The sequence below is a fragment of the Amyelois transitella genome, chromosome 17, assembly GCF_032362555.1.
Source record: "Amyelois transitella isolate CPQ chromosome 17, ilAmyTran1.1, whole genome shotgun sequence".
Taxonomy (NCBI): Eukaryota; Metazoa; Arthropoda; class Insecta; order Lepidoptera; family Pyralidae; genus Amyelois; species Amyelois transitella.
In genome coordinates, this window is record NC_083520.1 from 6,571,975 (window position 1) to 6,591,074 (window position 19,100).

The window sequence follows — 19,100 nt, forward strand, 5'->3', positions numbered from 1 at the left end:
ACAACTAAAATCTGTTCACGTGCGTGGGCCTCGTCAAGATATGGCACGGACTTTGCTGCGGCATGACGTCGCCTTATGTTTTGCCCCAAGCTTCGGACCAAGTACTTATTTGTCCGAACCGAGCCCCGAGCAGATCCAAGCAGTAAGAAGAGAAGCAGCTTTTATTCTACACCTGGGCTGAGGCTAGAATCAAACACTATAATTCCAAAGCATAAGTATTGGCAATGTCGTATCGTTTGGAATAAAACTGAACACCTACGACTGAAAATAATCTGAACTATTACTTAACATACCAGCTAAGCGTTGACACTAATGAAATCTTGTATGTATATAATATCCTATACCTACTATTATACTAGCAAAATTTGTATAATCTGTACTCGCGTTCTCGAAAACGGCTCTAAGATTTCGTTGAAATAATTACTACTACTAATACTTAATACATACAGAGGTAAAAAATCATTCTAGGTGGGTCCCACATCCAGGGAATTTCTCGATTTTTGTTTTTACTACATTTTAGTTATTCGTTCGTCGGGCCTTCGAGCACCGCTCAGTCACCCAGGTACTAAGATAAAATATATATGATAATGATATTTTGGAAAAAAATATGTGCATAAGTGTAGTAATCATTTATTATTTTTAGTACAATAAACAGACATTGATTTTATAACCAAAAATAAACACGATCAGGTAGTGACCCATGGAACTTTATAAATATACCTATCAGTACATAGTTTGAATATTCAAAATATACAGACAGCCTATGCCAGGTCTCTTATATAGGCATTTATTATAGGGACAAACTATAGTTATGATTGTAAATGCAGTTTGCAAAATTCTTTACAATATAAGTTGCAATTACTCATATAGGTACGTAATTTTATTTCTTACTTCATACATGATTTTACCTGGGAAATTAATTACTAAAAAGTTTTTGTGGTCTTATGTAGCAACCCTGTTATCTACCAACATAGTTAAGTAAAGCAAGTCTTTTTACAATAAATTTATCTCTGGTAAGACACCACTAAATTTCGATAAAAATCATACTGAACAAAATAGCAGCCATGAAGAAATAATAATAAGTAGAATATTCTATCATTTGACTTGGCTGCAGAATGTACAGGATTAGTACAAAAAAGAGCACACAATCCCTTTTTAACTAGCTGTCCTCATAGTATAGATGAGGTTGGTACTAATTGATGTTATCTGAGGGTAAATAATGGTTGAAGATTTCAATACAATAAATAGAAGCAAATGATCCTTCAAACATTATAGAACAGTTATTTGGTGGTATATTGGAGAGAAAGCCCCACATTGAGATATGAAAAAGTGGGAAACTAACAATGTAATTTGGTGGTGTCTTGTACAAAAATAACACTTCTAGCAATAGGCATTAAATCTTACTTAAACATATGTCTAAAATGCTTTCTTTTAACTAGAATTCGGTCCAGTTAAAGGTAGTGCATTTATTTCTTTGTTTAATCTGATTTGTTCATTGATGACCTTCCAGGCATCCTCTTTCTCTTTCTTAGTTATTGGCCGTTTCTTTTGTTTGGCTGCCACCATCTTTTTGTAAACCTCAATACACTCCATGTCAACTTGGTCCAGTTGTTTCTTCAAATTAAGTCGAATCATTTCCTGCTTACAAAGTCCAATAAGATTTTTTAGATTTTTGCAGTTGTCCTTTCGTACAGCTGTAAGTTCTGTCTGACATTTCTTTATTTCAGCCAAGATTTCATCATCAGCAGGATTTGTGAGAGGGGGCAAATCTTCGGGATCCAATATACCTTGTTCCACCAATTCTTTCCTCAGAACTTTTTCCAAAGTTAAGGAATTTTTATAACTTTTTGTTGTTCCAGACTGTTTAACCTTTACATCAGGTACATCATAGGACATCACATTTTCCTCCAATAATGCTGAGACTAATCTCTGTGTTAATGGTCCTGTTATTATATTATCATTTGATTTTTCTATTTTTTTGCGAATATTTGATGTGTCAGGTGACATTCCGGTTTTTTGTTTATTAGCATTAGATGCATTCTGATCTTCAGCAAGATGTTCATCAGCCCATACTTCAGAATAATGTCTACCAAGTGGTGGTATAGGAGGCAGTGTTGTGTTACTACTTGTTGCTAATAAAGAATCCAGAAATTTGATATCATCCAGAGTAATGGGAGCACAATAAGGATCAACAGAATTCCAAAATTTATATGGTATATTATTCTTTGGCAATGCAAACTGAGGCATTTCTAATTTCACAGAATTATCTGAATTCATATTATGCTCATTAGCATAATTATGTGAAGCATTAGATGCACTTGAATAGTTTTTAAATTTAGGCACTTTAGGTTGGTTTGAAAGCTTTGTGTAGTCTTTGGTTTTAACAAATTTTTCCTCCATAAATTTCCGTTTCACGGGATATTGCAGTTGTTTACCAGCTGCTTTGCCCTTTTTTTCCCGTTTTGACTCATTTGTATCAATACTATCAATTTCAGACTGAAAATATCTTACACGTAGAGCTGTGTTGCATAGCAATGATTCCAATTCCAATTGCAGAGAATCAAGCTCATCCATGCCAATGGGCTCATCAGCAGATCGTGCTGCAATTGCCGTGAAACGCGGTAGACTAACAGCATTATCCTGGATCTTAATGTATGGTATGGGACACATATCTATTTTTGTTTTTCCCACAGACACTGCTCCTGGTATTTTTGCTGGTTTATTGTATGGTGATATTCCTGGGCTAGAAGGTTTCCCGCTCTCATGCCCTTTACTCGCCAGTCGTCCTTTGCTGTTATGGTGCATTCTCTTTCCTAACATTTTTGCTGTTTAATCAAATTCACCCGCGAAAACAGTTGAAGAATATATTTACATAGCTATGTATGTACTAACGTATATCACACCTCGATTATTTTTGACACTTCTATTATCAATAGTATGAAAATATTAATTGATCATAAAAGAAAACTGTTCAAATATAAGAAAATAACATACTGCAAGACAAACGTTATGAAAATGACGTGAAGAATGTTAAAAACACCACGATCACGATAAACAAAATGGCGTTTCTTTTTAATTTAGTTCCAAGTTTGAGTTGACATTTCTGACAGGCAGCAAGATAGCGTTTTGTTTCTTGCCATTTACACGAGGCGATTTTTCAAGACATTCCATTAGAGCAATTATTGATGAAGCCATTCCGTTGTAATAAAACAGTTTTAAATTTAGCGGAGCCAATGCTTCCGCTACCACTCCCATAGTGAATTGGCTCGTGTTTTGCAGTGTACTTGTCCAAACCAATAAGCCATTCCACTAGTTGATGTTTTGTTATTTTGCGGATAAATGTACTAAAAGCTAAAAAATAAGTTCATGGATACAGTCATTATGTAATATGTCTACATTGTTATATTTTAAAAATAAAGTAATTCGTAACCTACTCACTTTCTGGAAATAAAATATACAAATTATAAACATGCATTGATTAAACTAAAATAAAATTATTATATATAATACATTCTAATTTGTGTGAACGGTAGGTCAAGGTTAACTATTTTTGCCATACCTATTGAAGGGAAAAAGATTTTGGTTGTTACTAAACGTCATATTGACACTCTTGACACTTGTACTATTTTTTAAGTATTGACGTTTCACGTCAAATTCTCCATCCATGACAAAATGGTGTTTCGTAATTTTTCTTTCGGTGCTTTCTTCACGGTGATAAATTAGTGTGAAGTTCTTCTGATTTTGAACATTTTCAAATATCACAACAATTTAGATCCAAACTGAATGTAGCGAGTATGGAGTGATTTGTTTGAATGATAATAACGTAAACAAATGCCGTAATGGTTATGATTTTTGGTATCTCCTAGCAATACGAAATAAGAGATTATACGATGGGAGAATTTAAATGTCCTTTGTGCTGTGATAAAACCTTCGGTTCTAAGTTATCACTTATACAACACTTATCAGAAATGCTTTCAAACGTAAGTTGTCCCATATGTAAAAACAAATGGTCTTCCGTAACTCATTTAATAGAGCATCTCACTCTGGATAATTGCCAGTCTGATAACACAACTCAGACTTATAATGTCCAAACTTTAGAAGGAAATCAAGATATAACTGCTGATAATAAACCTTATATTTCCAATAATCAAATTATAGGTAAGTTTTATTGAATTTATATTTAATTAAAAGTAATAACGTTATGTTGACTATTTGGTAGAAATTCGTAATTGCAAATAGTTATACATACATGTAACATAAACTATTTTTTAGAAAATGTAAATAGTCAAGAAACAGACCTGTCTTCCCAAATCAATAATGAAGAGGTAAATGAGACCATAGATATAAACAATGTTAACAAAATGTATACAGTATTGCTTGATAAGAATACTATGAAGACATGCCTCCAGACTCAAGAATTGAAGTTTGTGGAGGAAAATGGACAGAGTCGTTTTGTGTTTATGGAAGAAATGGACTCTGATTTGGACTCCGGAAATACTGTCGTCACTAAACAAAATAATGATGGAACCATATCATTGACTACTGTTAAAGGTGAAGTACCTTTCAAGTTTTGTTGATAAATAATGTTTATATAATTCAAATTAAATTGTAACATTATTATACTATCAAAAATTTGCAATGAAATATTATGTTGTAAAAATCACTTTAGATTTATAGTCAGTTTACATAAACTCTCCTTTATCTACAAGTAGGTACTGTGCTTTGAAGATTTGAATGTAAAAAGGATTTTCAAGGAAAAAAGGATTTATAAAAATATTATTTATTTTAAACATGAAGGTATGCAATGTTTTCAGATTTAAAAATAGATGCAGAATCAATGTTAAATTCAGCAGAAAATGAGTTAGAAGAAAATCAAGAAGTGTACAGTTGTAACTCATGTGGCGTTTCATTCTCATCAGTCATTGAACATATACAGAACTATCACAATGATCAAGAGGTGGTAGTCGAGGTATTATTTTTCATTTAAAGTCATTAATTATTTTCCAATTAAAGTTGCTGGTTTTATGACATTAAAAAATTAATGGGTCCATTGTTGTTGGCAGTGACTAAAAGTTAACAGAAGAATGGACAAAATGGAACATGCAAAGTGTTGTAAAAAACTTCTGCATTCATCCACCATTTACTAAAACCAACACAAAGCAAATCTTTTTAAATGAACAATTTTTTATTTAAATCTAGGAACCTGCAGAGGAAGGAGAAACAGAATTACCAATAGAATATGATCCCATGATGACAGAGGGTAGCATAAACGACACAAAGTTCACACCACGACGTATGATCACAGAAACAGGTGATATTGTTGAAGCTCCAGCCACTATGAAACCTATTGGTAAGAAAAACATTCAACATTTGAATTCTTAGATTTTCGAGTTGTAAAAAGACAAAAACTATCATTTATTTGTAAAACACATGTATGTACACCTATACCATACAAAAGATGATTCATAACATACTTAAAAATCGAGTTTGTAACAAAATTCCTTCACCGTTGATAATTTAAATGTGTAATTTCCAGAAACATCAGATAAAAATAATGCAGAGAAACCTGCCCGTGGTCCAACAAGGCGGTATGTTCAAATAGACAAGTTTTGTGACAGTCACATCAAAGACATCAACCCCAGCAAGGGTAATAACTTAATTATTACCTATCTTATTTGTAAACATATTTTGAGGATGTTATTTGGTATTTCTAATCACACATAATGTCAATGGGGTAGTCCTATGTTCAGCAGTAGGACGTCCTACGGCTGATATTATGCTGATGAAATGTCCCTTCTTGGTATCATACATTCATACTTATAGTCACGGTTTTTCCCTTACGATTGGAAGGCCACATTCAGCTGTATGGCTCAATGATGGAATTGTCTGACATTCTGAAAGTGACAGTTGGCTAACCCATCACCTAACAGAAGTACCTTATCATATAAATAAGTAATTGTAGCTGTCTATCACAGTAAATCTTGCAGTGTGATTGAGATTACTCTTAGGATGAGAAAGAGAAATATTGGAGTGGACCCAAAAAATTTATAAAAATTATGCTGCACATTTTTATTTCAGATAAAGATGAACCTTTTCACAGAGCTATAGTAAAGGAAATGGAAACAACAGACGGACAGAAAGTAAAGATGTTTCAATGTATAGTATGTAATATTTACGTCTCATCTCTTACTGATATGAAGAGTCAACCTTGTAAAGCATGTAAGTGTATAATAGTTTTTCTTATTAAAAATTTGAGAGAAATTGATTGCTTCGGAAAGCAAGTAGAGGTTTTGTGTGCCACACTTGAGCTCAAATTAGGCATTTTTCACTCTTGTCTTGAAAATTACTGAGTTAAGGGGATAAGAGAATAGGGCGTCAGGAGGGAATTCTAAATCCTGAAAGTGGATCCAGAGGCCATGCAAATAGAGAAGAAATATTTCTTCAAAACTACTATAACTGTGGCTCTTAACACACATACATACATAAAATCTCGCCTCTTTCCCGGAGGGGTAGGCAGAGACTACCTCTTTAACACACACACAGTCCACAATATTAATTATTCAATAATAATCTAACCATAAAGTTCATCACACAATTATGTACTAACAATGTTGTTTTTTTTTTCAGTGAAATACTCGTGTCCACATTGTCCAGTAGCATATGAAAACTCAAAGTCACTGTGCGCACATATGAAAGTACACAAAGCATCAAAAGGTAAGTGTTGTATGTCTGCCAAGTATTCCTAAATTGGTACTGTACTTATAAGTAATACATATATTCAATTATTTTTCTGTTGCTGATTAATGTCAACATACTGGCAAAATTACTGGGCGTTGGAATCTGAAATTAGGTATGTATGTAGGAGTATGGAGGCATTTGTTTTCTTTTCACGCCTTATCTACTGAACCAATCGTTTTGAAATTTCGCGTGTATGTAATTAACATTCTGGATAGTACACAAGGTTTTCATCCTGGTAAAAAATATGCTAAATACGTCGCCTTTTTGAAGGTGGTGCTTAATTCGCGCACGTAAAAGCTAGTTTATTATTAAAACAGTAGGTTTCGGAGTTAGTATCTCGTGACACAAGTTTTGAACTCACTTCGAAGCCAACTCATTCGAGTAATATGTCCCATATATATATTCATATTTTTTATTATAAAAACTTATATCGAAATAAAATTTCTATAGTATATGTTTGAGATAAGGTTTAAAAGTAACTTTTATTATTGTCTTATATAGGTTTGAAGATGTATCTGTTTCAGTGGAGCCCACATATAACTGTGAGATTTGCTGCACGACCTTCCAAACGAATAAATCGTTGAAGTTGCACAAACGAATGCATGATCCAGTCAAGTGAGTACTATTTTCTTTGATATTGATGTTCACATCTATATTGTTAAATATTACTTTCTGTAGAGGGGCCCAGTGTGCGCCTTGACCTTGACTACCTATATGTTTGATCAATATGTATTTATTTATATCTTCCAGAACTCGTCCTATAGATCCGCCTGTGAGATCAATAGATGGCACCACAGACGCAGTGACAAATGACGCGCGTTACCTCTGCAACGTTTGCAACAAAATGATACCCGTCGACTACCGCACTATACACCAACACTCGCACAAGACTAGTAATAAGATGAACTGTACTATATGCAACAAGAAGTTCCAGTCGGCTGAGTATTTGGATATGCATATGAAGGCGCATAATATGAATAAGGTAATTGCTTACTGTAAAGGTTCGTAGTCTAAGTAAATGAGGGCTTTCAAAAGTTGCGATTGGTTTATTGCATCAAAAATTGCTTAAGTGTGTTGCCCCAAATTTTATGATACATGGACCACTATAATATAAGTACTACTTTTGCGTGGCGATGTAAAATTTATACCCTATTGATTTTCGCCATATTGGTATTGTATTGGCTTTGGCGTTTATCCGAAATATATTCCAAAGTATTGTTACAGATTCCTGAGAACAAAACAGACAGAGAACTCCCTTACAGCTGTGTGTACTGCCCGCGACAATTCTCGAGACCGCACGAAAAAGTCAAGCACGAGAGGATTCACACGGGTACCTAATGTTTTTTTTAATATAAAATTAAAACACAATTTTAGCATGGCATGGCATACTATACATTCTACTACTCTAGTCCTTTTATTTGACACCCATATTGCATGAGTCGTGATTGATCATTACTAAGAACAGTTTCGAATTCAAACAAAACAAAATCTAAATCGATTTATCCTTTTGGGAGGTGCTATGCCACAGCAGACATGTCAAACTTATAACATACGTCTTTTTTTCTTCAGGGGCTAAAGATGATACATTATGAACACACATAATCAACTACCTTGTATGAAAACAGTGACGACCTAGAAAGACGGGAGTCGCTTTATGTAACACCTGACTTACCCAATTTAGGATCATTGTTAAATGCGCAGCCCACTCCTTCCCATGAATGTCGTAAAAGGCGGCTGAGGTAGTAGGCACATTCACCTAGTGTAGCTTTTACTATGATCCAATGGGACAGATTTCCCTGCAAAGGTTGTGGCAGTCAGACTGAAGTCAGGTCAATCAGTCAATCCAGGATCATGGTCAAAGCTTCAACTTGGGCTCCTCCAGAGTAGTAACCGGGATTTACGTAAGGAGGAAGAATAATTAATATCAATACTTGTAAACTTTCGCGTTGCAGCAATATTAATGTTAATAACAGTATGTTCGTGTACATTTGCATACATTTATAAGAATTAACATGTTTCGATTTCGTAGGTGAAAAGCCCCACAGCTGCGAGATATGTGGCAAGAGTTTCCGAGTGTCGTACTGCCTCACGCTGCACATGCGCACTCACACCGGCGCCCGGCCCTACGCCTGTCCGCACTGCGGGAAGCGGTATGTTGCTGTGTCGTATAGAATAGAAGAATAGAATTGAATAGATTATTTATTAGCCGTTTGGTTCCCGGCACCAATAGAAAAAAGAATAGGACCACTCCATCTCTTTCCCATGGATGTCGTAAAAGGCGACTAAGGGATATATGTACTATTAAACTTGGGATTCTTCTTTTAGGCGATGGGCTAGCAACCTGTCACTATTTGAATCTCAATTCTATCATAAAGCCAAACAGCTGAACGTGGCCTAGCAGTCTTTTCAAGACTGTTGGCTCTGTCTACCCCACAAGGGATATAGACGTGAGCATATGTATGTATGTATGTATATATGTAGATTTATTTTCAAAATTGGATACAAGGTATCACTTATTGACGTCACATAACTTAAATCTAATTATAACTACAACCGCTTCCAAAGCGCATGTGTAGAAGAAGCGGCAGAACAAACTACACTGCTATATCCTGTCTATACGACGCAGAATGTTCTGTGACAGGAGTGAAACCTACAATTTTCTATTGTCGCACTGACTCTCCCTATCGAGAAGCGGTATATACTCGTATTGTCTAGCCTTTATTATTTGGGCAGTCTACGCGAAATCGTCATTCAATTAAAACTCAATTTATCCCCGCTTAGGGAAAATTTACTCTGCGTTCTGAAGCAACATATATGCAATAGGGAACAAGTTCTCATGAATGTCCCCTCATGATGAAAATATATAGCAAATAAGGGTGTACTTTAGTCCCTCATAGTAAGCCAACGGTAAAGCAACTGAGTAGCGAAATCACAAAGTGAACCATCAGTATATAATATACTCGTAAAATTATTTCCCCACACATGTGACCCATTCGGATATCGTAATAGTCTCGCTGACGTTTCTCATGAGACATAGAACGTTGTTTCGACGTCGTATGTCCGGAAATAAGATATAATGCTTCTAGATATACTCGTGAAATGACTTTGCAATATCTTCCACATGTGTCTGTAGGAATAGCTCAATACTGTAAATAATGGCTATGCGTTATCCGGTGGCGAAATCTGTTAGGCATAATTATGCAACAAGATTTTGCATAGAAATGTTTTAATTTAGAATGAATAGGAATTTTACTAAAATCCTTTAATCAATAAAACTTTAAGTATGGTGTGTTAAAAAATATTTTTGTCTGTGAATAAATAGAAATATATGAGAGATTTTTATTTTGACTGTCTACATTCTACACGCTGATTTACTAAAAAGTATTTTTTTTAAGTTTCATACATAACTTACTTGTAGTTAAATAACAGGCCAAATTATATTTTATTTAATATTTTATATGAAAATAAATAACAATAATAATTAAACAACGTTTTCGCCTTGTGTGTTATTTTAAAATAATTGCAGTATTTACACTAACATATGCGCTACAAGCAACATGGCGTTTCGCCATTATCTAACAGTCATTATAGAGTTATAGTTAGTACAGTAACTACCGCATTCTAAGAGATGAACTGTATTAGAAATCAGCGAAAAAAAAATATTTTCGGTGATTTGTATTATATAAAAACGATTTAAAAACACAAATATTATATGCTCCTGGAGTATTTTTAACTTATTTACTTATTATTTAACTTATTTATAAATCCAATTGTTGTAATTCATAGGTAGGTACTTAATGTTTTTTCACTTCATATTCAAAATTATTCACTACTATCTAAGGTAGAGACGCTTATCACTGCGTAAATTTGTGAAGCTTTGATTATTTATTTCCTAAATCTAGTCAAATGTGCATTTTAAATTCGGTACGTTTTTGTAAGTTGAATTATTGAAAGTACATTTCTGCATTGATCCGTATAATTAATGTGTTGTTTTATATGAACAACAAAATATTTACTTTTTTACGTTGCCAAATCGTTGATGTGAAATTTTGCCTCTACATATACAGATTTATGATTTTGGAGTGGCTCATGTAAACTGCATATAAACTGTCTTGACGATCACTTTGCGCAAGTAATGTGCAGTTTATGGCGGGGAGAAAATATGGCCGCGGACGTTGGGCAAACCATTAATAATAAGTACAATGGTTACTGTGCTGGGCTGTTATTTAATCGCACGTAAATGTATTTCTATTTCCTACTTCGTCTTAAACTTCATATAAGTTGCAAACTTACTTTGGGGCTAGTACAATATAGTGTGATGGTTCCTTTTGGCCCTCATGCTCTCTCCGTTATACATTGAACTACATATTCAAGGATATTACGGGCTAATTAAGTTAATAAGTGTAAAGACAGTATAATTTTCTCGGGGTTGGAGATTGCTTGAATTAGGTGACTTGTAAAGAGCGCCCTAGACTTGAATGAAGACCGCCGTTTACATATCAGGCGATTGAATAGTTTATTGTTCTAATAGTTTAATCTTTGTTCAACAGGTTTAAAGCACACAGCGTGTACAACCATCACCTTTTGACGCACTCTGAGAAGCGAGCGTACAAATGTCCGATGTGCCCCAAAGCGTTCAAAACCTCCGTACAACTAGCCGGACACAAGAAATGCCACACCAAACCGTTCTCCTGTCAACATTGTAACAGGTACTGTAGAAAAATTTAGAATTAAAATACGTTCTAAGAAAAGCGTACAACTGTTTGATGTGCTCTTAAGCGTTCTAAACATCCGTAGATACAACTAGCCGGACACAAGTACTGTCAGGCTAAACCATTCTCCTGGCAGCATTGTAACAGGTATTGTGGAAAAATTAAGAAATAAAAAAAGTGAGTGTACAACTGTCCGATGTGCTCTATGCGTTCTTAACATCGGTAGAACTAGCCGGACACAAAAACTGTCAGACTAAACCATTCTCATAGCAGCATTGTAACAGGTATTCTGGAACAATCTAGAATCTGAACAAGTAAACATTTTTTATCTATATAATTCTACGTTCTGATGTATTCTGAGAAGCAAGCGTACAAATATTTGCCCCAAAGCATTTAAAACCTCCGTACAACCAGCTGGACATAAAAAGTGCCACACTAAACCCAAGCAACCATATCACAAAAGAATTAAATGCAAATATATTAGAAATGTTCCCACACTGAGAAGAAACCGAACTGTTTCAAATTTTACAGTAAAAAAGTCTTGCAACTAATTTGTGACATAAGTCTGACCTACTATTCGTTACACTATATATACTTTTGTTCAGATTTATCTTCCCCCTAGTGTACGAAGCCTTATTTTTCAAGTTTAATCAAATGATTCCTATCCACCAGGCCCTTCGCATCACTATACGCGGTCCGAGTGCACATGGAGACGCACTCGCGTCAAAACAACTTGAAATTTACGTGTCCACTATGCGGCGCGCGGTACGCAAGAGCTTTTGCTTTGAAGGACCATGTGAAACAGGCGCATCAGTTGGACGGTGACTCCATAGACAAAGTGGTGAGTAATATATATATATATATTGGAATTGTTGATACTGTACTCCTTCTACTTAATAAAGAAACGAAGGTTACATGTCCACTATGCGGCATGATATGCAAGAAATTTCTGTACAATTAAGTAATTAAGTTATTTTGGCTTATTTTTATATATTCTGTTGTTTTATGTCCTGAATTAAATAAAAAATAAAAAAAGACATGTTTAAATAAGGTTAAACTCTCGAAAAAGATAATTTAAATACAAACATTAAAAAAACTTAGCTAAATATAATACATAGATTAAAAAAACTTAGCTAAATATTTTCCTCTGGGGGTCCTTTACTACCAGTGCGCTGCAATATTCCTATTTTTATCTGCACAGGGCCCTAATGGCGAAAAAGACTGGAGTATAATTCTCGGTGATGGTGAACCTGAGCCTATCAAAACGGAAATCATCAAGTCCACTTTAGAAGAGGTGACGACATCGAAAGACAATTCATCCAATTCATTGGTAAGTAAACCGCTGCTTTGTCGCACCCACGATAGGACTTGATAGCAGCGTGAGTCCCTCGCGCGTAAACTTATTAAATAGTAATATATAATACATCAATTTGTTTTTAATTTTCGTTTGGAAGTAAACATTTTTAAATTGTTAGCTATATATTGTTATATTGCGTAGTTATTTAAACAGGCCCTGTACCTATACCTACTATATTCGAAACTATGAGTGAAAATATATAGTCCCTACCATTAGAAATAACTTGATGGATGAACCATTTCACTTTTTCCCTCTATTTAAAACAATATTTATTTAAAATATATAAAAATAAATGGAATACTTCTTGTTCCAGATTACAATCCTGGATATAAACGATGGAGAGATGATAGTACCGTGAATTCACGGTGATATTGTAAATATAGGAAATAATGTGTACATTATATAATATTGTGTAGATACATAACTGTGTTTTCTATTATACAAATCAAACAAAGCAGGAAATACTTTTCACTTGTGACAATATATCTTTTCATTTTCTAATTGTAAGGAGAAAACTCTTGATCATAATTATAAATTTTATGTATCTATTTCTCATCTCTAATGTGATGTAATTACCTGACTTTTCCAATCTTGGGTCGTGGTCGTGATCGGACCTCGTGAAGGTCCATCCTTGAGAAGGTCAGTAAACTGATGTGGATGTTTATGTGCGAGTCACTCTTCATGGTTTTGTAATTAAAATAATTGTATAAAACTGTTCCCCTTCATTTCCCAAGGAAAGAATAAATACAAACTGAATTTCAGATTTTGAGACGTTTTTTATGTTGAAATTCAAAAAAAAAATTCAAAAATTCAAAAAATTCAAAATTTTTTATTCATTATTATAGGATATTATTATATCGCTTAATAATTGTCGTATGGTTTAACAACTTGGTTGACGTCAAATATATTACTTAAAAACTAAGTTTACTGCCGCTTCCAAGGCGTCAGTGCAGAAGAAGCGGTAACAAACTGCACTGCAGCATTTTCTTTAACAACGTCAACTTCACAATATTAAATTATACTTAGAATATAATGTGGACGGGAGAATACATTGTTCAAATGAAGTACCTTTACCAATTTTTAATAAGACCTATCTTGCCGAGAGAGACCTAACCGATATTTTGTCAGTATTTTGACTTCTGGATAAGTTTAAATGAATTCTGGCTTGTTTGTAAGTAAACGAGTATTTCTCTGTAGGTACTTTTAAATATATATTATGTTTTTATGACTATGATTTTATAATTGTCAATTATGAGTATAGGCTTTATATATTTTTTTATATTATTTTGGCTGCTTATGTTATGGCCGTCAGTCAGATTATTTTCTAATATATGACTTTGAAGGCAGTGTCCTTCCAGTACAGGGTTAACCGCGTATGTGGTTTATCAAAGTCTATAGTGAACACATACCTAATAATATGTAAGCTACCTAAGCTAAGTATGTAAATGATACTACTTAATCGTCATTTGTAAAATAGTTCCTAATTCCATTTTTGGCTACATATGATAAGTTTTAGAAAATATGTTTTCCTAGTCGAAAAATAAGATCGCGAACATATTTAAAAGCATTTGTTAAATTGTTGATATTTTAATATTGTATTGACTTTATTTTTTTAAAATCCGTTATAGTAGATTTAGTCAAGGACACTGAACTATTTTTTTCCAATGTTTTTCTCTAAAACTTAAATATACTTTTATGTGGACAGTGAAACAAAATTATGTATAACCTTCGATAATTGTTTCAATATGAGTTTTCTCTTATCAATAAACATCTATGATGAGATGAACGACAAAGACCTACTCGTAGGTCTATAAACAAAATCTAAATATAGGAAGAGTTTTTCAATACATTAATGGAAAGAAAGTTTAGTATCATTTGAGAAAAATGGAACTTCAACCGGATGATATCAATTTATATAATCAACTTGGAATCGCAATACCTATACTTTAGAAATTACTATTTTAGTAACTTTTATTATTCTGAAAAACCATTATCAATAAATAAAAATAATGTTCGTCACATTTTGTAAAGAGGTGTTACTATAACTTATCAAAATTTTAATTAAATATAAGTACTTTATAAGAAACGGCAGATAATGATTTATTTTACAAAACTGTGTCTCCCACTTTCGTAACTATTGTAATATTATAAGGTAGGTAACAAAAACAGGGGTAAAATTAATTTGTAAAAGAGATCTTCGTACATTTAACCTGTCGATTCATTGTGTGTAGGTCAACTACAATATGTGAGCATGAAATGTAAGTACCTACCTCCCCGAATTACATCAATCGGTTCGAATTATTTAGCTTCTTGTTTTGTCAAAATCAAAGTTTTCTGAGAGTTGTGAGTAATAAAAGAAATATGGTATTTTATGAAGTAATTTTATTTTAAGGAAATTTAAACAATATTTATATAACACATTTAAACCTAATCATATGATTCAATATAGGTACATATTTTTTGGTATACAGCTGTATTCAAATATAGCATCTCGTAGAAACAAATAATCGTAACAATAGATTAACATTATCTGATCTATACAGTAGTTACGAATTTTAATTAAATCTACTTAATTAACTATCACATTTATTTATATCAACATAATGTATTATTTTATATATGTAATGGAATAAGTGTCTTTTCATACACTAATAAAAAAACGTGATACGTGAAGGTGAATGTAACTCCATAGTTGGTAGAAACAACCCAAGTAACAAATTTTGGTGCTATAAAACATCTGAGAGCGTTTTGGAACTTGCTTAAATAGTAGTCATGATTAGCATTATTATATTAATGTTATAAACGTTTAAAAAAGGCCCCAGTATTATGATTTATTCTTTAAAAAATTACATACCAGGTCACGGTGATTGTATGAATGAAGTGAGTGAATGAAGGTACAATTTGCAGCGTTTATAGTATAAATATGTTGTTTTCTATTTCGTAGGTGCGTGTTGTGTCGTAGTATTCATAAAAAAATTTAAAATAATTATGTCGCTATAGCCATTGTTGATGAACGTCATGTGTAATACACACACATATTTAATACTTTGATGGACACTTTTGAATCTACAGTAATTTATACTTGCGAAAATAATTGTATCGTTAAAGTCAATATACTGATTTCAAATTTGACAATGCGCCCTCATAACTTTCCTGATTTAATTATTTTTTTAATATTGAAATAAAAACTTATCTTGCCAATGGCTGCTCTAGTAAACATTGGCTCCAGCCGTGCTGCTAATGTGCTACCATGACAAATTCAACTTCTAAACTTTTATTCATTATTATGGGACACTTCTATATCACTTAATAATTGTCAAATCTTTGACGTCAACTAATGTTGTGAAACAAAATCACAACATTGGTTGACGCTTCGAAAGGGTTAGTGTAGAAGAAGCGGTAACATACTGCACTGCAGCATTTTATTTAACAACGTCAAATTTACAACTAACTAAACTTAGAAAAGAAATACAGACTAATTGACTTATATGAAATTGAAATATTAATAATAACATTTTAATAAGTCATATATGTAGATTTATGAGTTTTTAATGTTACATATTAGTAGATATTATAACAGTAATACAAACTCATTTATGGGACTAATTAAAGTATGTATAAATTATGTCGAAATGCACTAGGAAACACTTTGGTGCTAAAAAAGAACTATACCGAATAACGATGTTTAGGGAGCTTTTAAAGCTTAAGGAACTTTTGTGGTGCAAATTTGTTTTATAATAGAGTTTTCGATACTGTTATAGTACTAGTACCACAATAGTGATACTGACGAACTTTTAGAGATAAGTGATATATTAAAGTGTCACAAAGATTGTCTACAGTATTAAATAGTACTATAATTGCATGTTTTATATTCTTGAAAGTTTTCTCTTAAAAAAATTAAATATATTCATTTGAGGATTCAGTAAACGTTTAAAGAGCCAATTTATAGGGCCGAAATTCTCTTTTATCTTATAAAACTAAACCACTCTTTTAAAATGTTTATAGCATTTATAAGCCTTATAGTAGGCTTATGTCACTGTTTGGTGCTAAAATGCCTTAGTTATAGCGCCTTATGTCAATTGGGAAGTTTCTTTAGGCTTAATTTCAATTTTTATCTACAATAGTCTTTAATTACTCTTCAATATCACAAAGAACGACTGCGATACCTAGTAAGATATCACGTTTGACCATTAGTCGTCCACTCGCCTTCCATCCTCCAGACGGAGAAAGCGTAGCTCAGCTTGTCCTGCGCCAAATACTTACCGTGTTCGCTCCCCGCGTCACTGCTGCCCTCGCTATTCGAACCCGCCTCGCCGTTCGACAGGATTTGGTACAAAAACTCAATGTACTGCGTCGCCAGCTGGAGCGTTTGTATCTTCGAAAGCTTGTCGCTCGGCAGAGATGGTATGATTTGTCTTAAACTCGCGAACGCATCGTTCAGACTCTGCGTCCGCTGTCTTTCCCGCACGTTAGCCATCACTCGCTGAATGTGTAACTCTTCAAACGACTGCGCCTTCTTCCGCGAAGACTTAGAACGCTTCCTCGAACGCTTTTGTTCCTCATTTTCAGAACTTCGGTCCTCTGACGACTGGTACGCATCAACTAATTTCGGTAGTTCGTTGTTTTCGTAGTAGTTTCTTATTTTGTCCTGCGAGTTTGAATCGTCGAAATAGAAACTTCTAGGAGCTTGTCGTTGGTACTGTTGTTCGTATGACGAGTACAGCTGTGGTTTATAATCCCGGTCTTGACACTCGAAGGTGCCGTTCGTCTGCCACTGCGGCGGCACTGGTTGCTCGTGGCCGTTGCTGAGGTCCATCAGGAGTGTCGGCGAGGAAGGTGCAAAAGCGGGCGCTTCAGCGTGCCGCTCTACCCCCACCGGCGCGTACCCGAAATATTCCTCATCTTCGTACTCGAGATCCTGCTCGCGTTTGATTGGCAAAGATGTGTCACAAGATTCATAGTTCATTTTCCGGCGAAGTATTCGCGGCTCCGGACGTTCCCGACATGAGAATCGCTGGCGGACTGCAGCCGACTGCGTAGTCCTGCGCCTGGGCCTCGATCCGCCCCGAGCCGTCCCTTCATTGACTAGATTAAAAAAATAACCATCTCCATCGCGCCGCGGCCCGCCCCCGGACGCAGGACGCGCGCCAGACAGAGACGGAAAAAGCCGCGCACGTTGTTTCTGTTTATCTCGTCCATCATCTATGTATAAGATATGTAGATATGGGTGGGTCGCCATAACCGATCGCATCGGTGAATTCGCATCCTGTGGGACTTCGACGAATCGGTCTTTGTAGATGATAAAGAAAATACTTACTTATACCTACGCTAAGTTATTGGATGGCGTTTTGCAAATTAATACTGTCAAATCATACCTACCTACTTGATAAGTATTTCGATGCTGTAAATATAAAATTTCTTTAAGTAGAGCCTTTTGCGTAAACGAATATATTATTTTAACCTCTAAAATTTAAAAGAGCTGTTTTGTGCACTATGGCCGTAATAAAATCGATTTTAATGGCCATTATAATATTTCACGTGACATAAAGTTCGGCGCCACCCTTGCTCGTTTTTTGTTCCAGTCGCGTCCTGCCGAGGCGGTTATCCTAAAAATATCCCTGACGCAATGTGACCAAGGAACTTCGAAACGATCCCACGGGCGCACGACCATCAACCTACGTTATAAATATTTAATTTATTTATCTTGCTCCCAATAACAAAGATAGGTATGACAGCGCCTGCGTCTGCGCAATGTTTGGGCTAACTGCGCTGACAATCTCTGTGTTGTATCATAGATCATTAACATGTGATTAGTTTTCTTGTGAAAGATTCAACTACGTTTGAAAATTACACATTTTTGTATAATCTGGTCCTATTTTATTACCAGTCGATGTCTGTATATTCATGTTACTTAGGTATTCCTAACATTATTATATTATTATAACATAATTAATACCTATTTATGGTTAGGTCGGTAGCAGATTTTATGGGATGTAGGTATATTAAGTAACTACACAGCTCAGCAACATTTTTATGAATTTTAATTGTTATTTTTATAAGTATCCTGTTAAATTTTGTGTTTATGACTACAAATAACAATAAAATGTATCGTCATAGGTACCTTAGTTATAGAAAACAGTTCATCGTTACACGTAAAACGAAAGTAAGAACACCTACATTTCGTATACTACCTACATATAACCAAAAATAAAACAATGTATTTTAACATCATTATAACTTGCCTATTTCAGTTAAAATTGCCACACCGGGTGACAAGATATAATTAGGTTCAT

At 34.3% G+C, this 19,100-nt stretch overlaps 3 protein-coding genes across 5 annotated transcripts; 1 reads left to right on the top strand and 2 right to left on the bottom strand.

Moving 5' to 3' along the window:
• Positions 1-614: 614 nt before the first annotated feature.
• Positions 615-3,102, bottom strand: LOC106134252 (transcriptional adapter 3). Its single transcript, XM_013334248.2, has one exon. The coding sequence runs from the start codon at positions 2,818-2,820 to the stop codon at positions 1,432-1,434; it is 1,389 nt and encodes a 462-aa protein (XP_013189702.2). The 5' UTR covers positions 2,821-3,102; the 3' UTR covers positions 615-1,431.
• A 552-nt stretch (positions 3,103-3,654) lies between these two features.
• Positions 3,655-13,590, top strand: LOC106134342 (zinc finger protein ZFP2). Of its 3 annotated transcripts, none has more exons than XM_060948798.1 (15): positions 3,655-4,158; positions 4,273-4,551; positions 4,815-4,969; positions 5,200-5,350; positions 5,537-5,647; positions 6,079-6,219; positions 6,628-6,714; positions 7,248-7,353; positions 7,489-7,720; positions 7,963-8,068; positions 8,768-8,888; positions 11,289-11,447; positions 12,123-12,291; positions 12,652-12,780; positions 13,121-13,590. In XM_060948798.1, the coding sequence occupies exons 1-15, from the start codon at positions 3,891-3,893 to the stop codon at positions 13,163-13,165; spliced, it is 2,259 nt and encodes a 752-aa protein (XP_060804781.1). In that variant the 5' UTR covers positions 3,655-3,890; the 3' UTR covers positions 13,166-13,590. The 3 variants fall into 3 exon arrangements, with proteins under 3 accessions (XP_060804781.1, XP_060804782.1, XP_060804783.1); XM_060948799.1 differs by having other exon boundaries at positions 7,263-7,353; XM_060948800.1 differs by having other exon boundaries at positions 3,655-3,980.
• Positions 13,591-15,231: 1,641 nt separating this feature from the next.
• On the bottom strand, positions 15,232-18,002 carry LOC106134251 (twist-related protein-like). Its single transcript, XM_013334247.2, has one exon. The coding sequence runs from the start codon at positions 17,771-17,773 to the stop codon at positions 16,985-16,987; it is 789 nt and encodes a 262-aa protein (XP_013189701.1). The 5' UTR covers positions 17,774-18,002; the 3' UTR covers positions 15,232-16,984.
• Between the last annotated feature and the right edge of the window lie 1,098 nt (positions 18,003-19,100).

Excerpts from the sequence above, each read along its gene's own strand:
- LOC106134342 (XM_060948798.1), top strand. The coding sequence starts at position 3,891 with ATGGGAGAATTTAAATGTCCTTTGTGCTGTGATAAAACCTTCGGTTCT. Across the intron at positions 4,159-4,272 it reads TTCCAATAATCAAATTATAG|AAAATGTAAATAGTCAAGAA; the intron begins GTAAGTTTTATT and ends ACTATTTTTTAG. Across the intron at positions 4,552-4,814 it reads ATCATTGACTACTGTTAAAG|ATTTAAAAATAGATGCAGAA; the intron begins GTGAAGTACCTT and ends CAATGTTTTCAG.
- LOC106134252 (XM_013334248.2), bottom strand. The coding sequence starts at position 2,820 with ATGTTAGGAAAGAGAATGCACCATAACAGCAAAGGACGACTGGCGAGT.
- LOC106134251 (XM_013334247.2), bottom strand. The coding sequence starts at position 17,773 with ATGAACTATGAATCTTGTGACACATCTTTGCCAATCAAACGCGAGCAG.